This window comes from Cydia splendana, chromosome 20 (genome assembly GCF_910591565.1).
Source record: "Cydia splendana chromosome 20, ilCydSple1.2, whole genome shotgun sequence".
Lineage (NCBI taxonomy): Eukaryota > Metazoa > Arthropoda > Insecta > Lepidoptera > Tortricidae > Cydia > Cydia splendana.
The window spans coordinates 9,530,957-9,554,157 of record NC_085979.1 but is presented as its reverse complement, the minus strand read 5'-3'; the positions used below and the strand labels follow the sequence as shown (position 1 = coordinate 9,554,157).

At 39.6% G+C, this 23,201-nt stretch overlaps 2 protein-coding genes across 3 annotated transcripts in view; one reads left to right on the top strand and one right to left on the bottom strand.

Annotated features, from left to right (window-relative positions):
- Positions 1-761: 761 nt before the first annotated feature.
- LOC134800483 (eukaryotic translation initiation factor 2 subunit 1) lies at positions 762-11,001 on the bottom strand. The gene is made up of 7 exons (XM_063772949.1): positions 10,855-11,001; positions 10,532-10,769; positions 8,064-8,292; positions 7,354-7,586; positions 5,865-5,980; positions 4,005-4,116; positions 762-893 (listed from the first exon to the last, which is right to left on the bottom strand). Exons 2-7 carry the CDS (start codon positions 10,767-10,769, stop codon positions 823-825), a joined length of 999 nt encoding a protein of 332 aa, XP_063629019.1. The 5' UTR covers positions 10,855-11,001; the 3' UTR covers positions 762-822.
- Positions 11,002-13,610: 2,609 nt separating this feature from the next.
- Positions 13,611-23,201, top strand: part of LOC134800709 (collagen alpha-1(IX) chain-like) — a 28,845-nt gene continuing 19,254 nt past the window's right edge. For both annotated transcript variants that reach the window (XM_063773219.1, XM_063773218.1), the window contains exons 1-3: positions 13,611-13,743; positions 19,891-19,946; positions 20,585-20,798. In XM_063773219.1, the coding sequence (XP_063629289.1) occupies positions 13,730-13,743; positions 19,891-19,946; positions 20,585-20,798 (284 nt within the window). In that variant the 5' untranslated portion in view covers positions 13,611-13,729. The remainder of the gene's footprint in view (positions 13,744-19,890; positions 19,947-20,584; positions 20,799-23,201) is intronic.

Here is a 23,201-nt window from a genome sequence, read left to right as displayed (position 1 = left end):
ACTGCTACCTATATACTCCTATAGGGAGGAGTAAATTAAATATAAAAGATATTTTATATAGATATAATAATCATACTATTGGAGTTACTTTTGGGGAATATGTATAGTTTGGAGCAAAGACATATGTAACTTCGTATAAGACGAATAAAGTCTAAGGAAAAAACGTGCCTCGGAATGGGGTTGGCAACTGTCAAAGGTTTGCCTAGATGGCGCCATCATAGCTTGCCCCTTTTTCTATGAGATTTGGCTTAAAGAGCTGGCATCCAGGGTATTAAAAAAACAAAAATTTGACACAATTCTAGGGATTGACGGGGCAAGCTATGATGGCGCCATCTGCTAAAAACTTTCACCGGCCAACCCCATTCAAGTAAAAGTCATTCTCGAATAGATGCCGCACACACCTTTAGCCTATCCTCGGCTAGATGGCGTGACGACACCGTTTCATATTAAACAATTTTAACACATAGATATCAGTGAATGAACATGGATCAAAATGATATAAAAATAATAAAATCATTTATCCATATAATATACATTTTTTGATAACTTTATACGTTTTCATTTTGAGTTTTAGTCGTGTGTCGATAGATGGCAGTAAATTTACAGTGACTACAAAATTTACAATGACAGGACCCCTCTATACTATCTATTCTTTTTGGTTTGGAGGTTATATGGATGTTTTTAGACTTATTAGGGAATTGTCAAGAGTAACTTTCATCCATCTCTTACGGTAGTTTAAAAGTATAAAGTAAAGGCAGATCTGTATAAAAGTTGTATATTAGCAACATATCGCTATACATATAATATATAGTTCGCAGTGTTCTAGTTGTCGTCTTCCTCGTCGGATGCGCCGTTCTGTTGAGGCTCCTCGTCCATGCCAGCGTCGCCCATGCCTGCACAGAAATAGTTACATTATAAGGGGGTTTCAGAAAAAATGGTACCATTTACTTTTCATAGAAAAATCATCAACTTTTGGGTTATTTAGACTCAGAATCACGAGTACTATTGAATGAGACAAAGAAAAAAAGTGTCCGCAGTTTTTCATACAAATTTTGGGTGTCAGTTTTGTAACGTTCCATACAAAATGTATGTGAAAATGCGTTACAAAACTCACTTTTTTATGGGACACATTTTTTTCTTTATAAATCGATAGTCTTCGTGATTCTGAGTAGAAATAACCCGAAAGTTAATGGAACATAAAATATTGCGATTGCCCCTTACTTATCGTACAAAAGGCGGACTTAATGCCAAAAAGCATTCTCTACCAGTGAACCTTAAGGCAAAGCCGAGAGATTGTGGGCGGTACTCACAGACCAACCCCTATAGACCGAGCTTATAGGACGACTCGCGGTCACCGCCCGTATGGTGTATAGGTCAAATATAAGATTGTTCGCGCGCCGCTTCGATCAGTTGCGCCCAAGGTTACGACCTGTTAGCAGTGTGCACGAGTCTAAGAAAATAAATCGTAAACTATTGAATTCATTGAGAAATCATGGGATATTGCAGCGTAAAATGGTGTGGCAAGTCATCTAAGACTTCTACTTACAAAACAGATGGAATAACATCCCACAGGAAAGCGAAATTCATTATTTCATTGAATAATGTTTCTTGTCCGCGGGGTTCATTTTATACTGGTCAGTAAGCAGAGGCGAAGTATGTCCGTCCCTTTTCGTCAACTTGAAAATGCAATGCGCTATCCCTTTCCCTTTCGACTAGTGATGTGACGATGATGGTTATTCAGTTGCGGAAACTTCGTGCTTCGTCATACCGTATTGTACCATTTTAGACATAATATATAGGTAACATGTTGTGTAAGTTTTTTTTCATCACACTTGCTCGGAAAAGATGTATTTACACGTAGGGCTTGCGGGCGGGAAATTGAATTTTTCGCCCTAGGGCGGAAAAAATCTTTTCCGAGCAAGTGTGATGAAAAACACTTATTTACACGTAGGGCTTGCGGGCGGGAAATTGAAATTTCCGCCCTAGGGCGGAAAAGTGTTTTATACAGAAGTTTGTTTTTATTAATTCTCCTTTTTTTCCTTACAAGTGTGATGAAAAACATTGTGTGTGCCACGGGCGGTAAAGAAATTCCGAACTCGTGAACATTTTAAGCCCTCGCTTCGCGTCGGGCTTAAAATTGACACTCGTTCGTAATTTCTTATTTCCCGCCCTTAATACACAATGTACTATTACAATCCTCTAGGCCAGCGGAGCAGTTAGGCCGAATGTCACGAGATGGACCTGATGATGAACTTCAAAGAAGTGCGAGGGAACTCGGTGTTGGTTTGTGATAGAAATATGTTGTATGGGTTATTTAGAATCCTCTAGGTGAGCAGTTAGGTCTCATGTCACGAGATGGACCTGATGATGAACTCCAAAGAAGTTCGAGGGAACTCGGTGTTGGTTTGTGATAGACATATTGTATGGGTTTTTTAGAATCCTCTAGGTGAGCAGTTAGGTCTCATGTCACGAGATGGACCTGATGATGAACTTCAAAGAAGTTCGAGGGAACTCGGTGTTGGTTTGTGATAGACATATTGTATGGGTTTTTTAGAATCCTCTAGGTGAGCAGTTAGGTCTCATGTCACGAGATGGACCTGATGATGAACTTCAAAGAAGTGCGAGGGAACTCGGTGTTGGTTTGTGATAGACATATGTTGTATGGGTTATTTAGAATCCTCTAGGTGAGCAGTTAGGTCTCATGTCACGAGATGGACCTGATGATGAACTTCAAAGAAGTGCGAGGGAACTCGGTGTTGGTTTGTGATAGACATATGTTGTATGGGTTATTTAGAATCCTCTAGGTGAGCAGTTAGGTCTCATGTCACGAGATGGACCTGATGATGAACTCCAAAGAAGTGCGAGGGAACTCGGTGTTGGATTGTGATAGACATATGTTGTATGGGTTTTTTAGAATCCTCTAGGTGAGCAGTTAGGTCTCATATCACGAGATGGACCTGATGATGAACTTCAAAGAAGTGCGAGAGAACTCGGAGTTGATTTGTAATAGGCATATGTTATTGGTCCATTTGAATATGTTTTCAATACAACCTTCTATGACCTTAATAAAACGGACAAAAGAAAATAATTGTATGAGATTTTGGCGACACTTTTTTCTCGTATCGAAAGAGATTGCGATTCTGAGTGGAAATAATATAAAAATTCTAAACTTTAAAATTCAAGTTCTGGGTACTTTAAAGAGAAATGCCCTAATATGTTAAGTAAAAATTTCAGGTACATTGTTACATTACTTAATGAAATATTAAATTAATCAATAAGTATAATTATTAAGTAAGTTTACTCTAAGTATACTAAATTGGTAACAATTTTACCACAATAAATTTCGATGTCACTGGTAGCAGTACCCACTACCTGTAATGAACATGTCCCATCCCTACATTTACACGTGTCAGCGCGCCATGTTTAAAACGACCAATCGCAACGTCGTGAGCACCCCTCCCGCACCTCACAGTTTGGTGATTTGCGTCGGGAACAAAATGGCCAATATTAGGTTTCTAGAGGCGGTGTTCTGTGGCGGTGCTACTAATCACTAAAGTTAATCTATTATTTTGTGCATGTACGTACCATGGCACACAGTAAGCGTACTGTGTGCCTCATAAGAAGGCTCAAAGTCACCCAAAGGGCAATGGAGAGGGCTATGCTGGGAGTCTGTCTGCGTGATCGCACCAGACATGAGGCCATCCGCAGCAGAACCAAAGTAACCGATGTATATCTCCGAATCGCTAAACTTAAGTGGCAGTGGGCGGGGCACATTGCCCGTAGAACCGATGGCCGTTGGGGCGGAAAGGTTCTCGAGTGGCGACCACGTACCGGAAGGCGCAGGAGTAGACCCCCCACAAGGTGGACTGACGACCTGGTAAAGGTCGCGGGAGACCGCTGGATGCGGGTGGCGCAAGACCGGCCATTGTGGCACTCTTTGGGGGAGGCCTATGTCCAGCAGTGGACGTCCTCTGGCTGATATGATGATGATGATGATGACGTACCATGGTCCTCGTCCTCCTCGGCGGAGTCCCCGGCGACCTCCGCGTTCTCCGCCTCCGCGCGCTCCATCTGCCGAGCGAGCTCCGCCTCGTCCGTTGCCGTCACCACTTTAGGCTGAAAACAAACAAGAATTGTAAAATGCATATTCGGAACATAAACGTTCTGGAATACCATTAACATTTATCTAAGGACGGGCCTTACGGGCACTAAGAATGGTGCTAGTTCAGCGGCTGCTGCTGTACATCATTCGATACCTCCCATTTAGGGAGGTATGAGAGGCCGTGCCCGCCTTTCGGCTGCGACGGGTCGCTCCCCACCGCGTGGGGAGGTCAGTCGTCATCGTTTTGGGGATGACAGTGTTGCTGGTGTAGGCCAGCTCTTCGCTACCGATCGTTTACCCAACCCCACGACCCCTAGCCCGGTGATACCGTTTGAGCGGGGCCGGGCATCGGGGCCGCGAGGAAGGCGACCGGTAGCTTAGCTGAGCTGGCGTGTGTGGCGTGTTGCATCCGATGTGAGTAGTTGGGCTTGGCTTGGCTCCGCTACTGGTGTAGCAGAGCTCGGGGCAAGTCCCGGGCCCACCGTTCCGGTGGTCTGGTGGGGTGGTGTGGCGCGATGTTGTTGAGATGCTCGTGCCCGCTGTTGTCCGCGCGGTCGAACATGGACCGCGCGAGACGCTCGATGAACTATCTGCTAGTTCAGCGGTGTCACCCACGTACTCGAGCCAATCGTGCAGTCTAACGCAACTAGTTGCGATCAATCGCGCGCGTGATGCGAACCCATCAACCAATCGTGTTGTGGCGTTAGACTGCACAATTGGCTCAAATTCGTGAGCGTGACGCCGCTGTACTGGCCCCATTCTTATTGCCAGTAAGGCCCGTCCTTAGATATAAGTTAATGCGGAAAACAGTCTAAAAGTTTTGAGTACATTTTTTAATGGGTTCCACAGTGGGTTCATAATACAGTTTTTAAGAAGTAGATAAATTGGAATGCCTATAAGGTTGCAAGGAAATTAGGCTTTGGTCTTAATTCATATTAAAATGTTTTTCAACCATTCAAGACCTAGACGTGACTATAAGCATTTACTTAATACGGACAGTTGCCAAAGCGTACAATTTTACTAGTTATGGTGAGAGGCAAAGTATTAGACCTACTATTATCTAAACCAGTGGTGGGCAAAGTACGGCCCGCGGGCCATCTGCGGCCCGCGAATGGATTTTATCCGGCCCGCCGCCGGTCCTATGAATTAGTATATGGCATTGGCCCACGATTATCAATTTATTACAAATCAAAATAAATTTTCGCTACAATTCTGGCCCTCCATTTAATTTTTTTAAACTTTCTGGCCCCCCATGAAGAAAGTTTGCCCACCACTGATTTAAACTACGAGTGCAACTTCTGAACTTAGTTTTTGGGTTGCTCAGTCGAAGGTTGCCAAAGAAACTTACTTGGGGGCTGTCCATAAATTACGTCATCGTTTTTTGACGATTTTTGACCCCCCCCCCCCTAATTTGAAATGACGTAATTTATGAATAGCCCCTTGACAGTTATCATTATCACACTAATGCGGTTTCCTAACATGGTAATGGTGTGATAATCACCTAAGTTTATCATGACCATGTCTGTTAGTATAAATTGTCAAGTTTAGATCCAATCACCAGTACGTCGGTGTGGAGCAGCCGAGCAGACCGTACACGACACGGTATTTGACTGTCCTCTAACCAAATACCATGGGCAAGTGGAGGATTTTGCCACCTTAACCACAGAAGCGGTACAGTACTTAAAAACCGTAAATCTCTGTAGTAGAGTAACACCAAAAGCAATACGAAAAACAAAAGTTTAGAGCCAAAATGGAGACATACCGCCATCTGTATATTGAAAACGCCGCCAGCGGTCGTGATGTTCTCCTGTATCTTATCAATGGCGTCCTGTAGCGCCTTCAGACCGTCCGTCTTCTCGGGCGTTGAGGTGGTCATTACTGAAACAATTATATTAATTAACAATAATTACACACACACGAACACAAACACGTGCACGTAAACACACACACACGTTACGCAACGTCCATGCACCTACTTTGTGAAATGTATTTTTCCTCCCTTCTTTTTTCTTAACATTTTTGTATTGTTTCCACTTAGTTATTGCATATTAACTGTATTATTGTGGACATCTGTTATTGGCTATGTTTTTTGCTCACTGTGCTATGTATTATGTACTCTTTGTATTGCTGTTGATGCCCCAAATAAATAAAATAATAAATAATTTCTTTATTCAGACAAATACAGTCCACATTTGTTAGTCTGTTACTTAACTTAAATATGTTAAACTAGGTTAATTGTACTTAAATATGTAAATATACTACATTTATACAGGTATTGTTTTTAACCCTTTACCGCATACTAAGCCATTTATGGCGGATATAATATTCAAAATAAAAATATTCAAGCTCTTTTGATAACATCTTCACGGCTTATGTCAGCTTATATTTGCTGCATTTCATTTGGTTATTTTATTAGGGAACTTGTATTTAAATTGGACTTTAGTGAATTGGCGGGTTCACACAGAACGAGACGCCTCGCGAGTATATTGCCGCGCGAAACAGTTCGGTCTGTGTGCTTCACGCGGCAATCTCCTCGCAAGGGAGCTCGTTCTGTGTGGACCCGCCTATTGACTATTACGGTTAGATGTAGGGAATCCTCATATTGTTTCTCTTGCCCTGAGCAAAAGAAACATGTTTCTCCTATAAAAAAAACCATGATCTTATCAGTTAACTATTACACAATTTTACGATCTGATAGACTTTGAGTGTTTAGGTTACACTATTAAAGTGGGTTTTGGCGTTATGTAATAACGTATACAATATACGTATATAATATACGTATTAGTTTTATTTTGTAATGGGTACATTGCAGATAACGTCGTTTTGGTCACCAATTGTTGTTCGTAAATGGTTTTTGGAGTGATTTATTTAATTAAATTAAACCGCTACTTGGCCAGGATGATAAACAACAGATGGACAAAAATAACAACAAATTGGAATCCAAAAATTGGTAAAAGAAAAAAGGGCAAACCAAAAACAAGATGGGAAAAAGACCTAATAGAAACAATAGGAAAAGACTGGAAAGAAATGGCAATAGATAGACAAGAACGGAAAAAAATGCTGGACAAATACGTAAATATATTAGAAAAAGGCGATTCGGAAGAGGCCTAGGTCAAAAAGACCTTACAAACATGCAAATAGAAATATACATACACATAAAATTGTTAAATGAAATGTTATCATAATAAAGGCTTTAATAATATTAATAAAAACCGCTACTTGACCGAAACAGTTTCTGCAGTATATCTTACCATATAGAGGTGGGGCGATGAGGTTGATCTTAATAGGCATCTCAACAGTTGAGACGGTAAGGCCGGCTTTAAGCGCCGCCTTCACCGCATCAATTCCTTCGTAGCCGTAGCATGCACACTCTATGTCGGCACGGATCTTCACGGCCTGCATAGTCAGCTTACGCTTGATGTTGGCCAGGAGGACCTCCTTGGTTTTCTCATCTAGGCCACATTCGTTGAGGACTGATGGGTCACTGAAAAATTTATAAGTATTTTGTTAAAAATTATGTTCAACAAATGGATATACATATTAACCATATAAACAGATTTTTGTCATATATGTATAATGTAATGGTGTCTATTGACCAACTTTAGTATTTTACTAAACAAAGTTTTGTACAGAGCTCTCTAAAAATGACAACAATTTTCTAATCATTATTTCTATTATCAAAAAAGTAAGAGTTGTAGGTATTAGAAGATAATAGACCTCGGAAACGGCTCTAACGATTTCGATGAAATTTGCTATATGGGGGATGGGGGTTTTCGGGGGCGAAAAATCGATCTAGCTAGGTCTTATCTCTGGGAAAACACGCATTTTTGAGTTTTTACATGTTTTCTCCCATTTTCTCCCAGCTCGATCTCCCAGGTACTATTTAAATACATAGAAACCAAACATTACATACCAACGAATATTCTATGACATATTATTATGGCTATACAAGAATACTTACACGGCAGCCTGTTTAAAGAAGTCATACGCGGAAGCCTTCTTCTTATATTTCTCTTCAAACAACCAAGCAGTACGCTTGTACAGCTCCTCCAGCTGCTCAGAGCTCTCGTAGTGGAGGAGCTCGGCCACGTGCCGGAGGATGGAGTTCACCGCCTTGGCTTTGGCGTACCTCTCTGTGCACTTGTCTATGTCCTCGGCGGATACACGACGTTTTGACAAGTCTATGTAACCTGGATTGAAGATTGAAATGTTAATTGTTATATAGAGTTACCTAATTTAATTCTAAACAGGGCATTCACTAAGAGCCATCCCACACTAGCGTCATTTGAGCGTCGGTGTCTGTAGTGTTCGTTTTTTTTAGCATTAGAATCTTGATGTGTCTTTTAATTGAAAAACACATTTTAAAAATAAGTTACGGCATATATGTAACAATTATGAATGTAATACGATCATTTATATTCTTATGCTTTTATAAATAATAGTTACTGATTTTTATAAAGCGTTTTTCAATTAAAAGACATGTCAAGATCGCTTACCTTCTTTCAAGTTCTTTCTAATGCTAAAAAAACGGTTGTCTATTGTTTGTCCGAAAATTATATAAAATAATACTCCTATGCCCGAATTTTATTTGCCCGAATTTCATTTGCCCGAATTGTTTGTTTACCATAAAAATGATGTGACATACTCTTTGTTTACCCGATTATTAGATTCCAGAACGTACGAGTGCCATACGTGTTGTTGTCCATATTATTAATTGTAATAATACTATTTAATAGAATATTTAACCTCACCTAACCCACTTTGCCAGTAGTATTTCTTTTCTGTAAGGGTCGCAGTTCAAACCTAACCTAATCCATTTTTCTAGTAGCATTTGGTTTCTGTACGGGTCGCAATTCAAACCTAACCTAACCCAATTTTCTGATAGCATTTCTTTTCTGTAAGGGTCGCAGTTCAAACCTAACCTAACCTACTTTTCTAGTAGCATTTATTTTCTGTATGGGTCGCAGTTCAAACCTAACCTAACCCACTTTTCCAGTAGCATTTCTTTTCTGTAAGGGTCGCAATTCAAACCTAACCTAACCCACTTTTCCAGTAGCATTACTTTTCTGTAAGGGTCGCAGTTTAAACCTAGCCTAACCCATTTTTCCAGTAGCATTTCTTTTCTGTAAGGGTCGCAGTTCAAACCTAACCTAACCCACTTTTCCAGTAGCATTTCTTTTCTGTAAGGGTCGCAGTTCAAACCTAACCTAACCCACTTTTCCAGTAGCATTACTTTTCTGTAAGGGTCGCAGTTCAAACCTAACCTAACCCACTTTTCCAGTAGCATTACTTTTCTTTAAGGGTCGCAGTTCAAACCTAGCCTAACCCACTTTTCCAGTAGCATTTCTTTTCTGTAAGGGTCGCAGTTCAAACCTAACCTAACCCACTTTTCCAGTAGCATTACTTTTCTGTAAGGGACGCAGTTCAAACCTAACCTAACCCATTTTTCTAGTAGCATTTGGTTTCTGTAAAAAAATTATATTATGGCTAGTGATAATTATGGCTTACAATGATGATGACAAATGATATTATTGAAATTGATTTTATGGGAAACAAAGTTTCTGGCACTTGACTAATATAGTAAACAATAAGTATTGCATATGTAATTATGGGAAACAATATAATGGCTGTTGACTATTATGGCAAATGAAATTATGGCAAATGAAATTCTGGCAAGTGGGTGTATACCTAAAAAAACGAACTATAGTCAGTGCTATGGAAAATGGTGTCGCTGCACAGTTGCTCCAACATTGCGCTGAAATAGAGTTGACTAGACACCGACGCTCAGGAGACATTAGAGTGGGGTCTTAAGCACTATGCCAGTTATGTTTTATCATTTTGAAAAACAATATTCAGGAAATTATAAGAGAGAACTAGCTTTATTTTTTGTGTGGATTTTTAATAATGCTAGCACTTAAGTTGTCATATATACATTCAAATCCCTGGGCTATAACCGCGAAAATCGAAGTTCGCAAATTGCGGGCATTTTTCTCTGTCACTCTAATTACGCCTTCATTGGAGTAAAAGAGAAAGATCCCCGCAATTTGCGAATTTCGGTATTCGCGGTAGACCCTCTGAACCCTGCATGATACAAATTAGAAATGAATACAACTTTATGGCAGAATTTAATGACTTACACATTTATTCTAAGATGGTTTCAATATGAACTTTGTAGCATCCATTACTTTAAATAAGGCCTGAGTTTGCAAAGTATGTATGTAAATAATTAGTCTATTATAAAATCTGAATGAAGAATTTTGTACTTTTAGAGCTTATTAACATTTAATTAATTTAATAAACCATGGAGAATACCATGGTAATGAATGAGTGTAAGAACAAATTCAAGACCTTCAAAAATCTGAAGTTGTAACTCTTGTAACAGATTAATCAACAGTGTTAAAGCAAGAAATATTTTAATAGTTAGCTTACCTTTTTCTTTATCCACTCTGATCACAACAACGGGCTCTGTCTTCCCGACTCTGATCAATTTATTGATGGACCTGATACGCCTCCTCGACAACTCGGAGAGCAAAATCATGCCCTCAATATTGTTGTATTCCAACAGATGTACGTAGGCGCCCATCTCGGCGATGGACCGCACATTTACCATCACTACATCCTCGATTTCAGGATATTTCTCCTGGTAAAATCGACATGACAACGGCATCTGAAAAACCTCACGATTATAACCTATACAAGTTAACAAAAACTACAGTTAGAACTGTAAAGTTTAAGTCAGCCGACGGTTTTACCTTGTTTCTGTGTGTGTATATCCGTTTCTAGCTATTTTAAACAAAATTGAAGTAAATGATGAAATTAAAATTGTTCACGTTGACACCGTCGGACACAACTTTTAAGATCCGGTCTACGCAAAATCTATTGTTATAACTTATATGTTTGAAATTTTTTTAAAGCCGATACAATCCGAAGATAAAATGGAACGTACTATGGTGCTGCCAGTACAATTATGAATAACCAACGCGTTATAACGACGTTACCGTTACATTTAACGTTATTTTACTAACAAGGGTCCATGTTTTCGGCTTTATAATTTAAAAATCGGTGCCTTTACGCGCTATTTGTTGTTTTACGAGTACAGTCACCTGCAATAATATGTTACTCTTAGAAGACCGCAAAAATATGTGACACGCTCTTATGGCTCTACAAATAAGATCGTGTCAGATATTTTTGCAGCCTTTGTTGAGTAACATATTATTGCAGGTGACTGTACCTAGTCGAACTCTTAGTCGAACACTTATTTCTATTAAATCTTTTTAAAGACCGTTACTTTTGATTAGTATGGACTATAATTGGTGATTACGTGATATGCTCCTTTGACTTACCACCCAGTGCATTTCATGAATAAATATCTCGTAGATTACACACTTGTTAAGATTCTGGGAACATTAGTCGTCCGAATGCACCTTGACATTGTGCAGAGGCTATTCTCTATAACAGAGAGCATTCAAATCATGAAGATAGATAAACCAATCCATTGTTATCAAGATCGAGTTTATAAAACTGTTTTTAGTAGGAAATAGCTTTAGCAGATATTAAAGACAGGTCAGATATTAAAGTCATAATATTCATTATTATGACTTCAACTTTCTATAATTATCCTACTTACCATAGAGTAATATAAGTAAAGAAAGAGTGGTAACTCCATACATCAGTTTTCTTACCAAAACACGCGTTATTTCGTAGTCGACATCTAACGTCAAGTAGGTGAACTATCAGTACCGCTACTTGACACCAGACGGCACAAGTGTCACTACTGACGAAAAATGTACTGCTAAAAGAATTTACAACTAATATTAGAAGCAGAAGGAGTTGAAAATAGACCTTCGACTAATCCGGTTATAATATTAGCTAAAAATTGTTGAACATTAGAGTTTTTGTTCGTCGCGACATCTATTGTCGACTAGTAGTACTAATATATTCCGCTACTTGACGCTAGATGTCGACTACGAAATAACGCGGGACTGAAATGTACTTACACAAAGATGATAATAACACCTACCTAACACATACAATCTGTGCAACCAATACGTATAACTATACGATTCTATATATTATTGATGTGTATTTATATGAAAAATAAGGTTTAAAATGTTATACCGACATCAGTAGCCCTAGCTAAGCTAGTTACACCTTACTGAATTTATGGTCTGTATCTTTAGGTATTTAAAATATTTAAATAAAAGTAAACAAATAATTAGTACCTACATTTTCGGGTAGTTATAACATTTATTGGTTAACCGACCAATTACAAAACCGCCTGGATGTGTAACTGAACGACCAGTACGGTTACCATCAGTTTGTCACTGACATAAACGCCGTCGAGAACGTAATTTACTTTCTATCCATCCCGCTCGCACTCGCATATTAGTGCAAACGGGACGTATAGAAAATAAATTACGTTCTCGACGGCGTTTATGTCAGTGACAAACTGATGGTAACCGTACTGACTTTAACCTACATTACTTGATCGTGTAATGTTTTCATCTACCCTCAACTAGCTTAAGGAGCCATTTGAGGGTAGATTTTGTTTACTTTTATTTAAATACCTAAAGATACAGAGTATAAGTAGTAACTGACGAGAGAGACACCACAATACGTGGGACACGATAACAGATATCTCCTATCAAGTCTCCCATATTGCGGCGGGATATCACGATAATCAATATACCTAGTCATATGTAGAAGATTAACGACAACGTTTCATTTTAATCAGCACAGAAAGAAGGGTATTTTGTTGTTGGGATTTTTATTATTCCTTTCTACATATTTCTACAGGTACAGGGGCTACCGTAAACATCACAATTAGAAAAGCGTCATTTCCCCTTTACCTTATGGATTAACAGAGATGTAGGTTCTTAGATAATTTATCAGCAGGTCCCCAGGAGGCCTAGCCAATCGTACATCGCCAAGCGAATAGAAAAATGTATACCTAGGGATGACAGATGTTACGGAAAGGCACGTGACTGTTTCCATACATTATTCAAGTTTCGATTGGCGTTTTCAGGGTTCCGTACCCAATGGTAAAAACGGGTCCCTATTACTAAGACTCCACTGTCCGTCTGTCTGTCTGTCACCAGGCTATATCCCGTGAACCGTGATAGTTAGACAGTTGAAAACTTCACAGATGATGTATTTCTGTTGCTGCTATAACAACAAATACTAAAAAGTTCGAAACGCTCGGAGTCCGAATTGCACTTGTCCGGTTTTTTTTATCAACGGTTGTAATTTTAGCTGGGCTTCTAGGCAAATTAATTCATTTGATTCGCACTACATTCAGTTAAACGTCCTGAGGGGCTACCGCGAAAACCGAAATTCGCAAATTGCGGGGATCTTACTCTTTTACTCTAATGAAGGCGTAATTAGAGTGACAGAGAAAAATGCCCGCAATTGACGATTTTCGGTATTGGCGGTAGCCCTACTGTACAGCGAAGCCGCCCCGTACGTCACGGCGTCACATTAAAAACGCCTGACACGCGCAAATTAATTGATATATCACTTGATTGCGGCAGCCAAGCGGGCTCGTGCCGCGATTGACAAGCCGGACGCGTTCTGATCTCGGACTATTAGGATAATGTTGTAACAGTTCCTTTTGACTTTTTTGTGAAAATGTGGGGGATCTGGTGAGTTAATTTTGATAAACCTTTTAAAATAGTTAGAAAACACGTAGTTCGCGTACGGAATCTGAGGAATTTTAAGCCAAGGAAGAAGGGAGAGTGTGCGGTGTCAGAAAACTTATTTTCAGGCGAGCCTTGTGTATGCCACCATTGTGTAGGGTGTAGGTATATCATGATAAGTTTGCTTTAATTAGCTGTAAGAGATCTATTACAGCTAACTAACGTCTTTAGCACTTTTACTGCACTTTTTCATTGAACTTTGCAATTTTACTTTGCATTTTTTTTTACCTTCTTTTTATTAAATGGAACCTACTCTCTGATGGTTAAAAATGAAGTCACGAGGAGGCTCCCTTTAAATCACATAAATTAACATTTAAATACAAAACACATAATTATATCTCAATTAATTTTGGAAGCTTGGCAGAGTGTCCCACTACTGGGTACTGTGGTGCTAGAGTCGGACCAAGAAAAGTCTGCAGCGGATTTGATAGCCCACGCAGTGTCAGTGTTATTTATACGTCATAATTTCATAGAAGTTTGACGTTTAAAATAACATGTGCACTGCGTGGGCTATCAAATCCGCTGCAGACTTTTCTTGGTCTGACTCTATAACCGCGAAAATCGAAGTTCGCAAATTGCGTACATCTTTCTCTGTCATTCAAATTACTCTCAAAGAGAAAGATCCCCGCATTTTGCGAATTTCGGCTTTCGCGGTAGGCCCTCAGCCTCTACCCTGCAACGCCGCAAGATGGATATATGTTCAATCCTGTACTATATTTATCAAACACTATTTATAGGTATATTTTCAGGCATAATGCCTTAATTCGACACCGACTTTTTAAGTGACAAAGTGTGGAAGTGCTACCTACCATCAAACGTCATATGTTTATTAGTATTTGACGTTTTTGGTGGTACTTCCAAGTATATTCCATGTATGAGCATTATAGGGATATGTGTGTATTGTTACTGCTAAGTTCGTGCAAAGTGAGCGTGGTCAGAGTCTATGTAAATATTGTAAATGTGCCAAAACACTTCATCAGACCGTCTAGCAGGAGTTGCTCGCGCGCGAGTCCATACTTGAAGTCGCGCAAGATGGTATGGAGTCGCCGGAGGGCGCCGTGGTGGAATGTCATCGATCCCAGTGCGCCCTCATGAACGGCAAAGAGGGTGAAACGCCAGAGTGGGTTTAGTGGGTAGGGCCAAATTCTCCCTCTCTCTTGCCAGGAGAGGGGAAAGGAGTGGCGAGTCCCACACACCGTGCGTAAACGCATTCCCACTACGTCAAAAAAAAAAGATGTATGGAGTCGCGCGCGAGAACGCAAAGTCATGCTATAGTTCGTATTTTTTAGCATTAGAAAGAAGGTAAGCGATCTTGACATGTCTTTTGAAAAACGCTTTTTAAAAATCAGTAACTATTACTTATGAAAGCAGAAGGATATAAATGATCGTATTAGATTCATAATTGTTCCATATTTGCCGTGGCTTATTTTTAAAATGTGTTTTTCAATTAAAAGACGCATCAGGATTTTTCACCTTATTTCTAATGCTAATACAACGAACTATAGCAGGACTGATAAATAAATAAATATTATAGGACAATTTTACACCGATCGACCTAGTCCCACAGTAAGCTCAATAAGGCTTGTGTTATGGGTACTTGACTGATGGGTTCAACTTTCGTTACTCTAGAGGCCAAGGACACCGTGTATAACCAATCTGTAAAAGTAGACCACACACAAGGGTTTGGACATCAATTTAAGACAACGCCTGCTTGTCGGTGATACATCATAAATCATAATTAATTAAAATAACAAATTAGCTCGCTCGTAAAAACATCAATCTATAACTGGGTCGTATATTTGTAGCTGATTAGGGTCTGGAATTCTGTACAGTCACCATCCTGATACTTCGAAGCGGCTGAAGTGGTCAAAACTATCTGAACACGCATTCTAAATAACGCCATAAAGGCGTGACACTGATTTAAACTTTCACGATTTTACACATTAAGTATTAAATTCTACAACGGGACTTAATCGCGTATTTAAATTTAAAGATTTAGGTACCTCCGACGTTTCACGGCGTTGTCCCCGTGGTCTCTGAGAAGACTGGATAAATTACAACATCTTCTAGTCGCGCGAACTTAAATACGCGTTTAAGTCCCGTTGTAAAATTTAATAATAGAGGCGTGTTCCGTGTTCAAATATTAAGTGAAAATATATGTGATGGTGACCGTACCTACGCGAAGAGTTCCGTGGGCTGTTCCACTGGTTGTAAATTAATTAAGTGGATTGGGGTAAGATTGAAACGGTTTTTCATGAGGGGTAAGACAAAATATCGTCCGTATCCCAAAGCATTACCGGCGACTTCTCATCTTACCCGTCATGAAAAACCCTTTCAATCTTACCCCGCACTTATAGTCCATTTATTCATACGGTTGGTTTTCGCATAACAATTACAACAAACACCTTGAACCAAAGTCACTGCAATAACGGTTGCCAAAATATAATTCATCGTCATTGAAAGGCATTGATCGGATCTAAGTCATCAGCCCCATTTAGATCAATCAGAAGGATTGTTAAATAAATTTGGCCAAGTGGACTGAGGGTCCCGGTGCTAAATCAGAAATTTTTAAGTCGGTAATATTTTTACTGCCTAAATTACGGCACAAAAATGATTTAAGAAAGAAGAAACGTAAAATAAACGTGAGTTTTTGGTAAAGATGTCGGTGGTGGAGCGGTTCGCAATATACCTATTTTAATATTTCCCCCGAAGCGAAGCGGTGGTGGCCGAGTGGATATGACATCCGACTTTCAATCCGGAGGTCGCGGGTTCAAATCCTGGCTCGTACCAATGAGTTTTTCGGAACTTATGTACGAAATATCATTTGATATTTACCATTTGCTTTTCGGTGAAGGAAAACATCGTGAGGAAACCTGCATACATCCGCGAAGAAATTCAAAGGTGTATGTGAAGTCCCCAATCCGCATTGGGCCAGCGTGGGGACTATAGCCCAAGCCCTCTTGCGAGTGAGAGGAGGCCTGTGCCCAGCAGTGGGACGTATATAGGCTGAATGATGATGATGATGACTATTTCCCCCGGCCCAGAGCTTTATTCAATACGGCGGATCGAATGCCGATTGCATCATTGGATTATTTTTTCATAATCTTTAGGTAATTGAAATTTAACGTATATGATGACAGTTTAACAATTTGCAAAGGGCCACTTAAACCGTTAATCCAGTGTCAAATTGTACTGGTAACCAGAATGGTAACTTCAGGTTTAACCGGTTAGCTCCGGGTTAGTGGGATGGTGCAAGTGGCGCAGAGTAGAGGTAAAGTCTGTACCTACAAAGTTAGGTCTGACTCTACACATACACATTGATACTTGTCGCACATTACTCAAACGATTTCCGCAGTAAAGCATGTCCGCCCAGTGTTATTAGCACAGCATGCACTTATTTTCTAATTAAGCATGTCAAACAATCTCAACCCACCACTTAAGAGTATCTAAATGAATCAAAGGGCCGCCGCCAAGGTTTGACAATATCACTACACTGATTGACCGAATTTACTGGCAATTGCCCCGACCCAGACCGGAATACTTTTACAATCAGGTCGCCGTAGGTGTAAGTGTGAAAGGGTCATCATTATCATCAACTTCACACATGGGTGTCCTTGGTTCCTTGGAGCTTAGGACGGATGTTAGTATCGGATGCTACCTGCGTAGACACACTGGAACCGTCCCACCTACAACGGACTAATGTAAAAGCGGGCGGGGCGGCGAAAAGCGCCGAAATTTAAATCGTAATAAATATTCAAGAGCCTCGGTAGAGAGTACCATTTTGTACCATAAAATATGGATTTGATACTCTAGGTCTGCGGTCGGCAACCTGCGGCTCGCGAACCTGTCACTTAATTGTCACTGCCCGAGAGGCGCCTTGGCTCTTTTGGTATGTAATAGTGACAAACAACAATGTCTCATAAAGTCATAACTATTAACAAAGTACGGCCCGCGTCACCTCCGTTAACTACTATGTGGCCCTTGGCTGCTAAAAGGTTGCCGACCGCTGCAGGTCATAGGGTCCCAGCGCGCACAAGTTGTTCGCAGAAATCGCGAAGCGTCTGGTTGACGTAACTGCCGGCCTATTACCGGCGGTAAGCGATTGGCATGTTGGCTACGCGGCCAGGCCCCGTAGACAACATGCCAATCGCTAACGCTCCGTAGCGAACGAAACGCAACTGTCATTGTCACACTAATGTGGAAGAGCGATAGAGAGACACAAATCGATTCGATGGCGAAACGCAAGCGATTGTCACGCTAGGCCGCCTGGTGACCGAAATGATTTTTAACTTCACACATATTCAATGTTTTTATTGTTCGGAAATGTTGCAATTGATGGTTTTGAATCGTGACTATCAGAAAAATAGCATTTAGTTGTACACTTTAACTAACAGTCCAACAATGTAAGTATGTGTGTATGAATTTTATTGTAGTTGTACCTACTACACTTCAACTTTCCACTTTAACAATCAACCTGCAATCCCTCTGGTGTTGCAGGTGTCCGTGGGTTACGGGTAATTGCTTACCATCGGGCGATTTGTCTACTCGTTCGCCTCCTATACTTATGTATATCATAATAAACTGTTAGTACAGTCAGCGTCGTATGTCGTATAGTAGGTAGCATCCAAAGGATTCAAATACATAGTTCGGTACGCCATACATATCATATGGTGTATCGAACTATATGAATAATTTGGATGCTACCTACTATACGACATACGACGCTGACTGTACATAGTCGGCCCCACTTACGCTTGTTTGGGCGCCTAAGGTAAAAATATGACACAGCACTTTAGATCATCATCTTCCTCGCGTTGTCCCGGCATTTTGCCACGGCTCATGGGAGCCTGGGGTTCGCTTGGCAACTAATCTCAAGAATTGGCGTAAAAACTAGTTTTTACGAAAGCGACTGCCATCTGACCTTCCAACTCAGAGGGTAAACTAGGCCTTATTGAGATTAGTCCGGTTTCCTCACGATGTTTTTCTTCACCGAAAAGCGACTGGTAAACATCAAATGATATTTCGTACATAAGTTCCGAAAAACTCATTGGTACGAGCCGGGGTTAGAACCCGCGACCTCCGGATTGAAAGTCGCACGCTCTTACCGCTAGGCCACCAACGCTTCACACACTTCACACACACAGCACTTTAGCATATTATGATACTTTCATCATTATTGGCGAACCGCACCAAGGTCCCCAATCTAGGCCGCATCCATCAATGATTGACCCAGAACATCGGGATTTAATGGCAGAAGCAAGTGGGCCAATCATTGAATCAGAGCTCATATTGGTGCTAATATACCATACCATACTGTTCGCTGATTATTTGTGAACCTTATGGCATGGGTATAAGGTCTATCGACGGTTAATGCCGCGTATAGTTTTGGTTGCTACCGACTAAGTAATTAATGGTGCATTGGGATGACTTCGAAAGCGGAATAATTCTGAAACACTTCGAAAGGTATCTTTCTTACTGTTGCTACAGTAGAAAGTGCTTCTAGTTTATTAGATACTTAGCAACCCGCCCCGGTTTCGCATGGGTTACAAAAAACCTTAATAAATTATACACCTAAACCTTCCTCAACAATCACTTGTATTCATAGGTGAAAACCGCATGAAAATCCGTTCAGTACATTGACATAGATATCTAGGGACTGGCTTTACGGGCAATAATAATAAGGCATGACAGGGCCCAGTACAGCGGTGTGAAACCGCTACAACGCGATTGGCTGATGAGTTCGCATCACGCGCGCGATTGGTGGATGAGTTCGCATTAAGCGCGCTATTGGTCGCAACTAGTTGCGTTAGACTGCACGATTGGCTGGAGTTCGTGAGTAACACCGCTGAATACCAAAGTACCATTTTTAGTGCCCGTGAGGCCCGTCCGTCCGTTTATACGTCAATGGTTCAGTATTTTTTGAGTTTATCGCGAACATACATACACACAGACAGACAAGGCGGGAGACTTTGTTTTTATAAGGTATAATGATTGGCCATTTTCAACATTTGCCCGCTTTCTAAGTCAATGCAAGGCAACTTAATACCGCGGTGATAATTAGGACGCCTAACTCAAATGCTGTTATATTTTCAGGTGTGCTGTTTTGATCTATTTGACTACATTCCGTTCAACATGCTACGGCCAGACAGGTGTGTAAACACTGGATCATCATTATCACTAATAACCAGACATCGTAAATTTTATAGCATTTTTGGTGCAGCGGAGTGGTGTTAACGGAATTGATATAGATAATTCCAACTGAAATGGTAAATTAAGGTTAATATTAACGTAATTAACGCTAATTAATCATTAGGGTTGAAATTGTTTATACCAATTCCGTTAACACCACTCCGCTGCACCGAAAATGCTATAAACGTTACGATGTGTGCTAATAACTCACACAAAATCACCAATGATTTTTCGAACGCATTAATTTTCGCTGAACATGCATAGGGGGTTTAATTGATAGCTCTAAAATATCAAAAATATAGGTAGGTAAATTTGTATAAAATATGTAGGTACAATAGTTTTATTTCTTAATTAAACAGTGACAGTTGCCTGTCATAGGTTTACCTACCTGCTATAAGGCGCATTGGGGTAACTTTGAAAGTGGGGTAATTTTGAAAATAGCAAATATCTACTAAAGTTAGAAGTCTTTCGTTGTATAAATATTTGCCATTTAAAAATTATCCCGCTTAAGAAGTTACCGCCATGTACTTTACAACGAAGGTTAACTTTTTTCACCCTTTATATTTAACTTTAACCAGTATATTTATATTTTTTTCAGAGAATTTCACAACCCAAGCCCCATACCCCATCTACCTTCCCCTTCGCTGCTCATCCTTAAGACCTGGAGACGTAGACCTTCAAGGCATAGATCTCATAGCCGTATATCAGCTGGACGGGCCCAATACCACAGGAGTAACCCAGGTCCGGGGGTCCCAGGATATGCAGAGGGCCTATAGGATCAGCGATGGGGCTAATTTGACTATACCTTTAAGGTGGGTGTTTTCGTACTAATATCAGAGAATAAATTAAAAAGGAGCTTGAGATTTTAATTCTTTGGGGCCAATAAGTTGTACCTAGAGTCAGCAATACTCGTAAATAGCGTTTAAAAATATTTTACTTAAAGATTAACCCCCTTCTTCCCATCCATATTATACATCATACCAATACGTCGGAACGGGACAAACGATTATTATTGGCTTCTCAACTTTAGTAAACGTTTATGAATAAGGGAGTAAGTAAATAAGTCCTTGTCGTGACGTGATGGAAGTTACCTCGCTCGCAGCTTTAAGGATGACTCACGTTAGACCGAGCCGTGTCCGGGCCGGAGCTTCCGGCGCATCGTTTTCTATGGAAATCATCACGTGATCGCCCGTCATGTCATAGAAAAGTAAGCTCCGGAAGCTCCGGCCCGGACACGGCCCGGTCTAACGTGAGTCATCCTTTAGATCTTATTCAATACGCAATTTCCCGCTATTAAAAAAGGTGTGATTGGTTACTAAATGTTTTGATTGTCAATAAAAGTCCTATTAGTCATAAATGTCATAATAGGTACCAAATATTGATGTTGTCCTACAGTTGAATCGTGCGCAGCACAATATCTACATGTGGGCTAATTTCTGAACATATATAAATGTAACAATTTAGAATCACCTTGGCAACCGCTAAAACACACGCTTTGAAAACGTTATCAGCGAATTTAATATTAAACTTATTTATCCCTTGTTGTTTTACAATAGCAAAAGTGTGCAATAGTATTCTAACCAACGACAATAATATTTACGAGTCGTACCTGCAGTTATATCCATTAAAATTCGACGCAACGAGGAGGCAGCGGATTTGGTTCAAAATGACAGACGTCAGAGCCAAAATCACAACAAAATAATACCAATTGTAATGAATTGTTGAGTGTATTCAATCATTTATATGTGACGTTCCACGGGAAAAGGTACCTTATGAGGGTTTCTAGTTTCGGAGATATGAAATGTTTTGTAAAGAGGTGAAAAAATGCTCAATTTTTTTTTATTGTGTGATCTGAAACCTTAATGCGTAACGTTTGTTTACCTGTTTTTATTTTTGTTATAAGTTAGTTATAAGCCTAGTAATGTCGTCTCAGAGTTTAGTAGAAAAGGTACCTTATGGAAAAAAGATTGAAAATTCCCAAAAAAACTAGTCAATACGGGAAAAGAAGTTTGGTAGAGAACTGTATTAGCATTCTGCAAAACTAATTTGATAATTTCAGTTCTGGTTGGGGCGCCTCGCAAATATTATAACCGTACATCGACCGACATCACAAATCCAAGTAGCCTGCTATTATACCAAAGTTACTCTCGTCAAGTCTTTCTTAACTAGAATAATCTTGGTCGCATGCAGTAAATCAGCCATTGGTTTGCTGAAAAATGCCAATACCCGACGCATTACCTTATGGAATATCTGAGGTCATTGAACCTCAATGCCGCTTATCTTCAATAGCAACCGAAATATATTATTGATAAGAAATAGACGATTTATACCATCTTAACCCCAAAATATTATTAGTTTATCCTAACTGTTCCATCATCATCATGCCTCATCATGTAACTTAATCACAAGGTACCTTTTCATTACATACAAATTATTGGTCTTTTTTAAGATTATTATGACGAAGAACTAATTAAATTTGGGGCAGTTTAATGTAAATTAATATTTTCTATTCATAAAAGATAAACTGTAATATGATTGATATTTTGTAGTGATGTATTATTAGATTTATTTCCATAAGGTACCTTTTCGTAAATGTATGGAGCAAATACTGTTATTGTTATGTAAGTTTAAAGTGGCATAAGGGGTTAAATATAGTATTTAGTTGGGGTTTTAGGATTTATTTCATTTGAATGACAGAATTTCTTTCATATGTGCTCAGAAAAATTGATTGTGTGTCACATTAAAAGTAAAAATATTCAATTTTGTGATTTTATATGAAAAAGTCAGAAAATACATTTTCACCTCTAAATCGGTATTGTTTTTTGCTTAAACTGTCTGTCAGTGTCGTTTTCTAATAGATAAAATTTAAATCTTGAGAGCTCATTGCAATCAATCGTGAAAATGAAATAAAACTTTATTTTCAAGAGATTGGTTAGTATACACATAAATCAGTCGATATCAAAAGTTTCTATTTGCATTACAGAACAAGTCGCAATATTTTTTTAATCTCAGATATAAAAGGTATTATTATTTGTAGTCAACTATGTAACTTACTTTACTTCAGGAACATAGTTTTTTAGGCGGCTAAACTTAAAACTTCTCTATCGTAAAGTTGCTAATTTCACAACATTATTTTCAAAAAATCATATCTCTGTAACTACGCAACCTAGAAGGTTGATCTTTTGTGTTATCGATAGCTTATTTATTGTAGATTA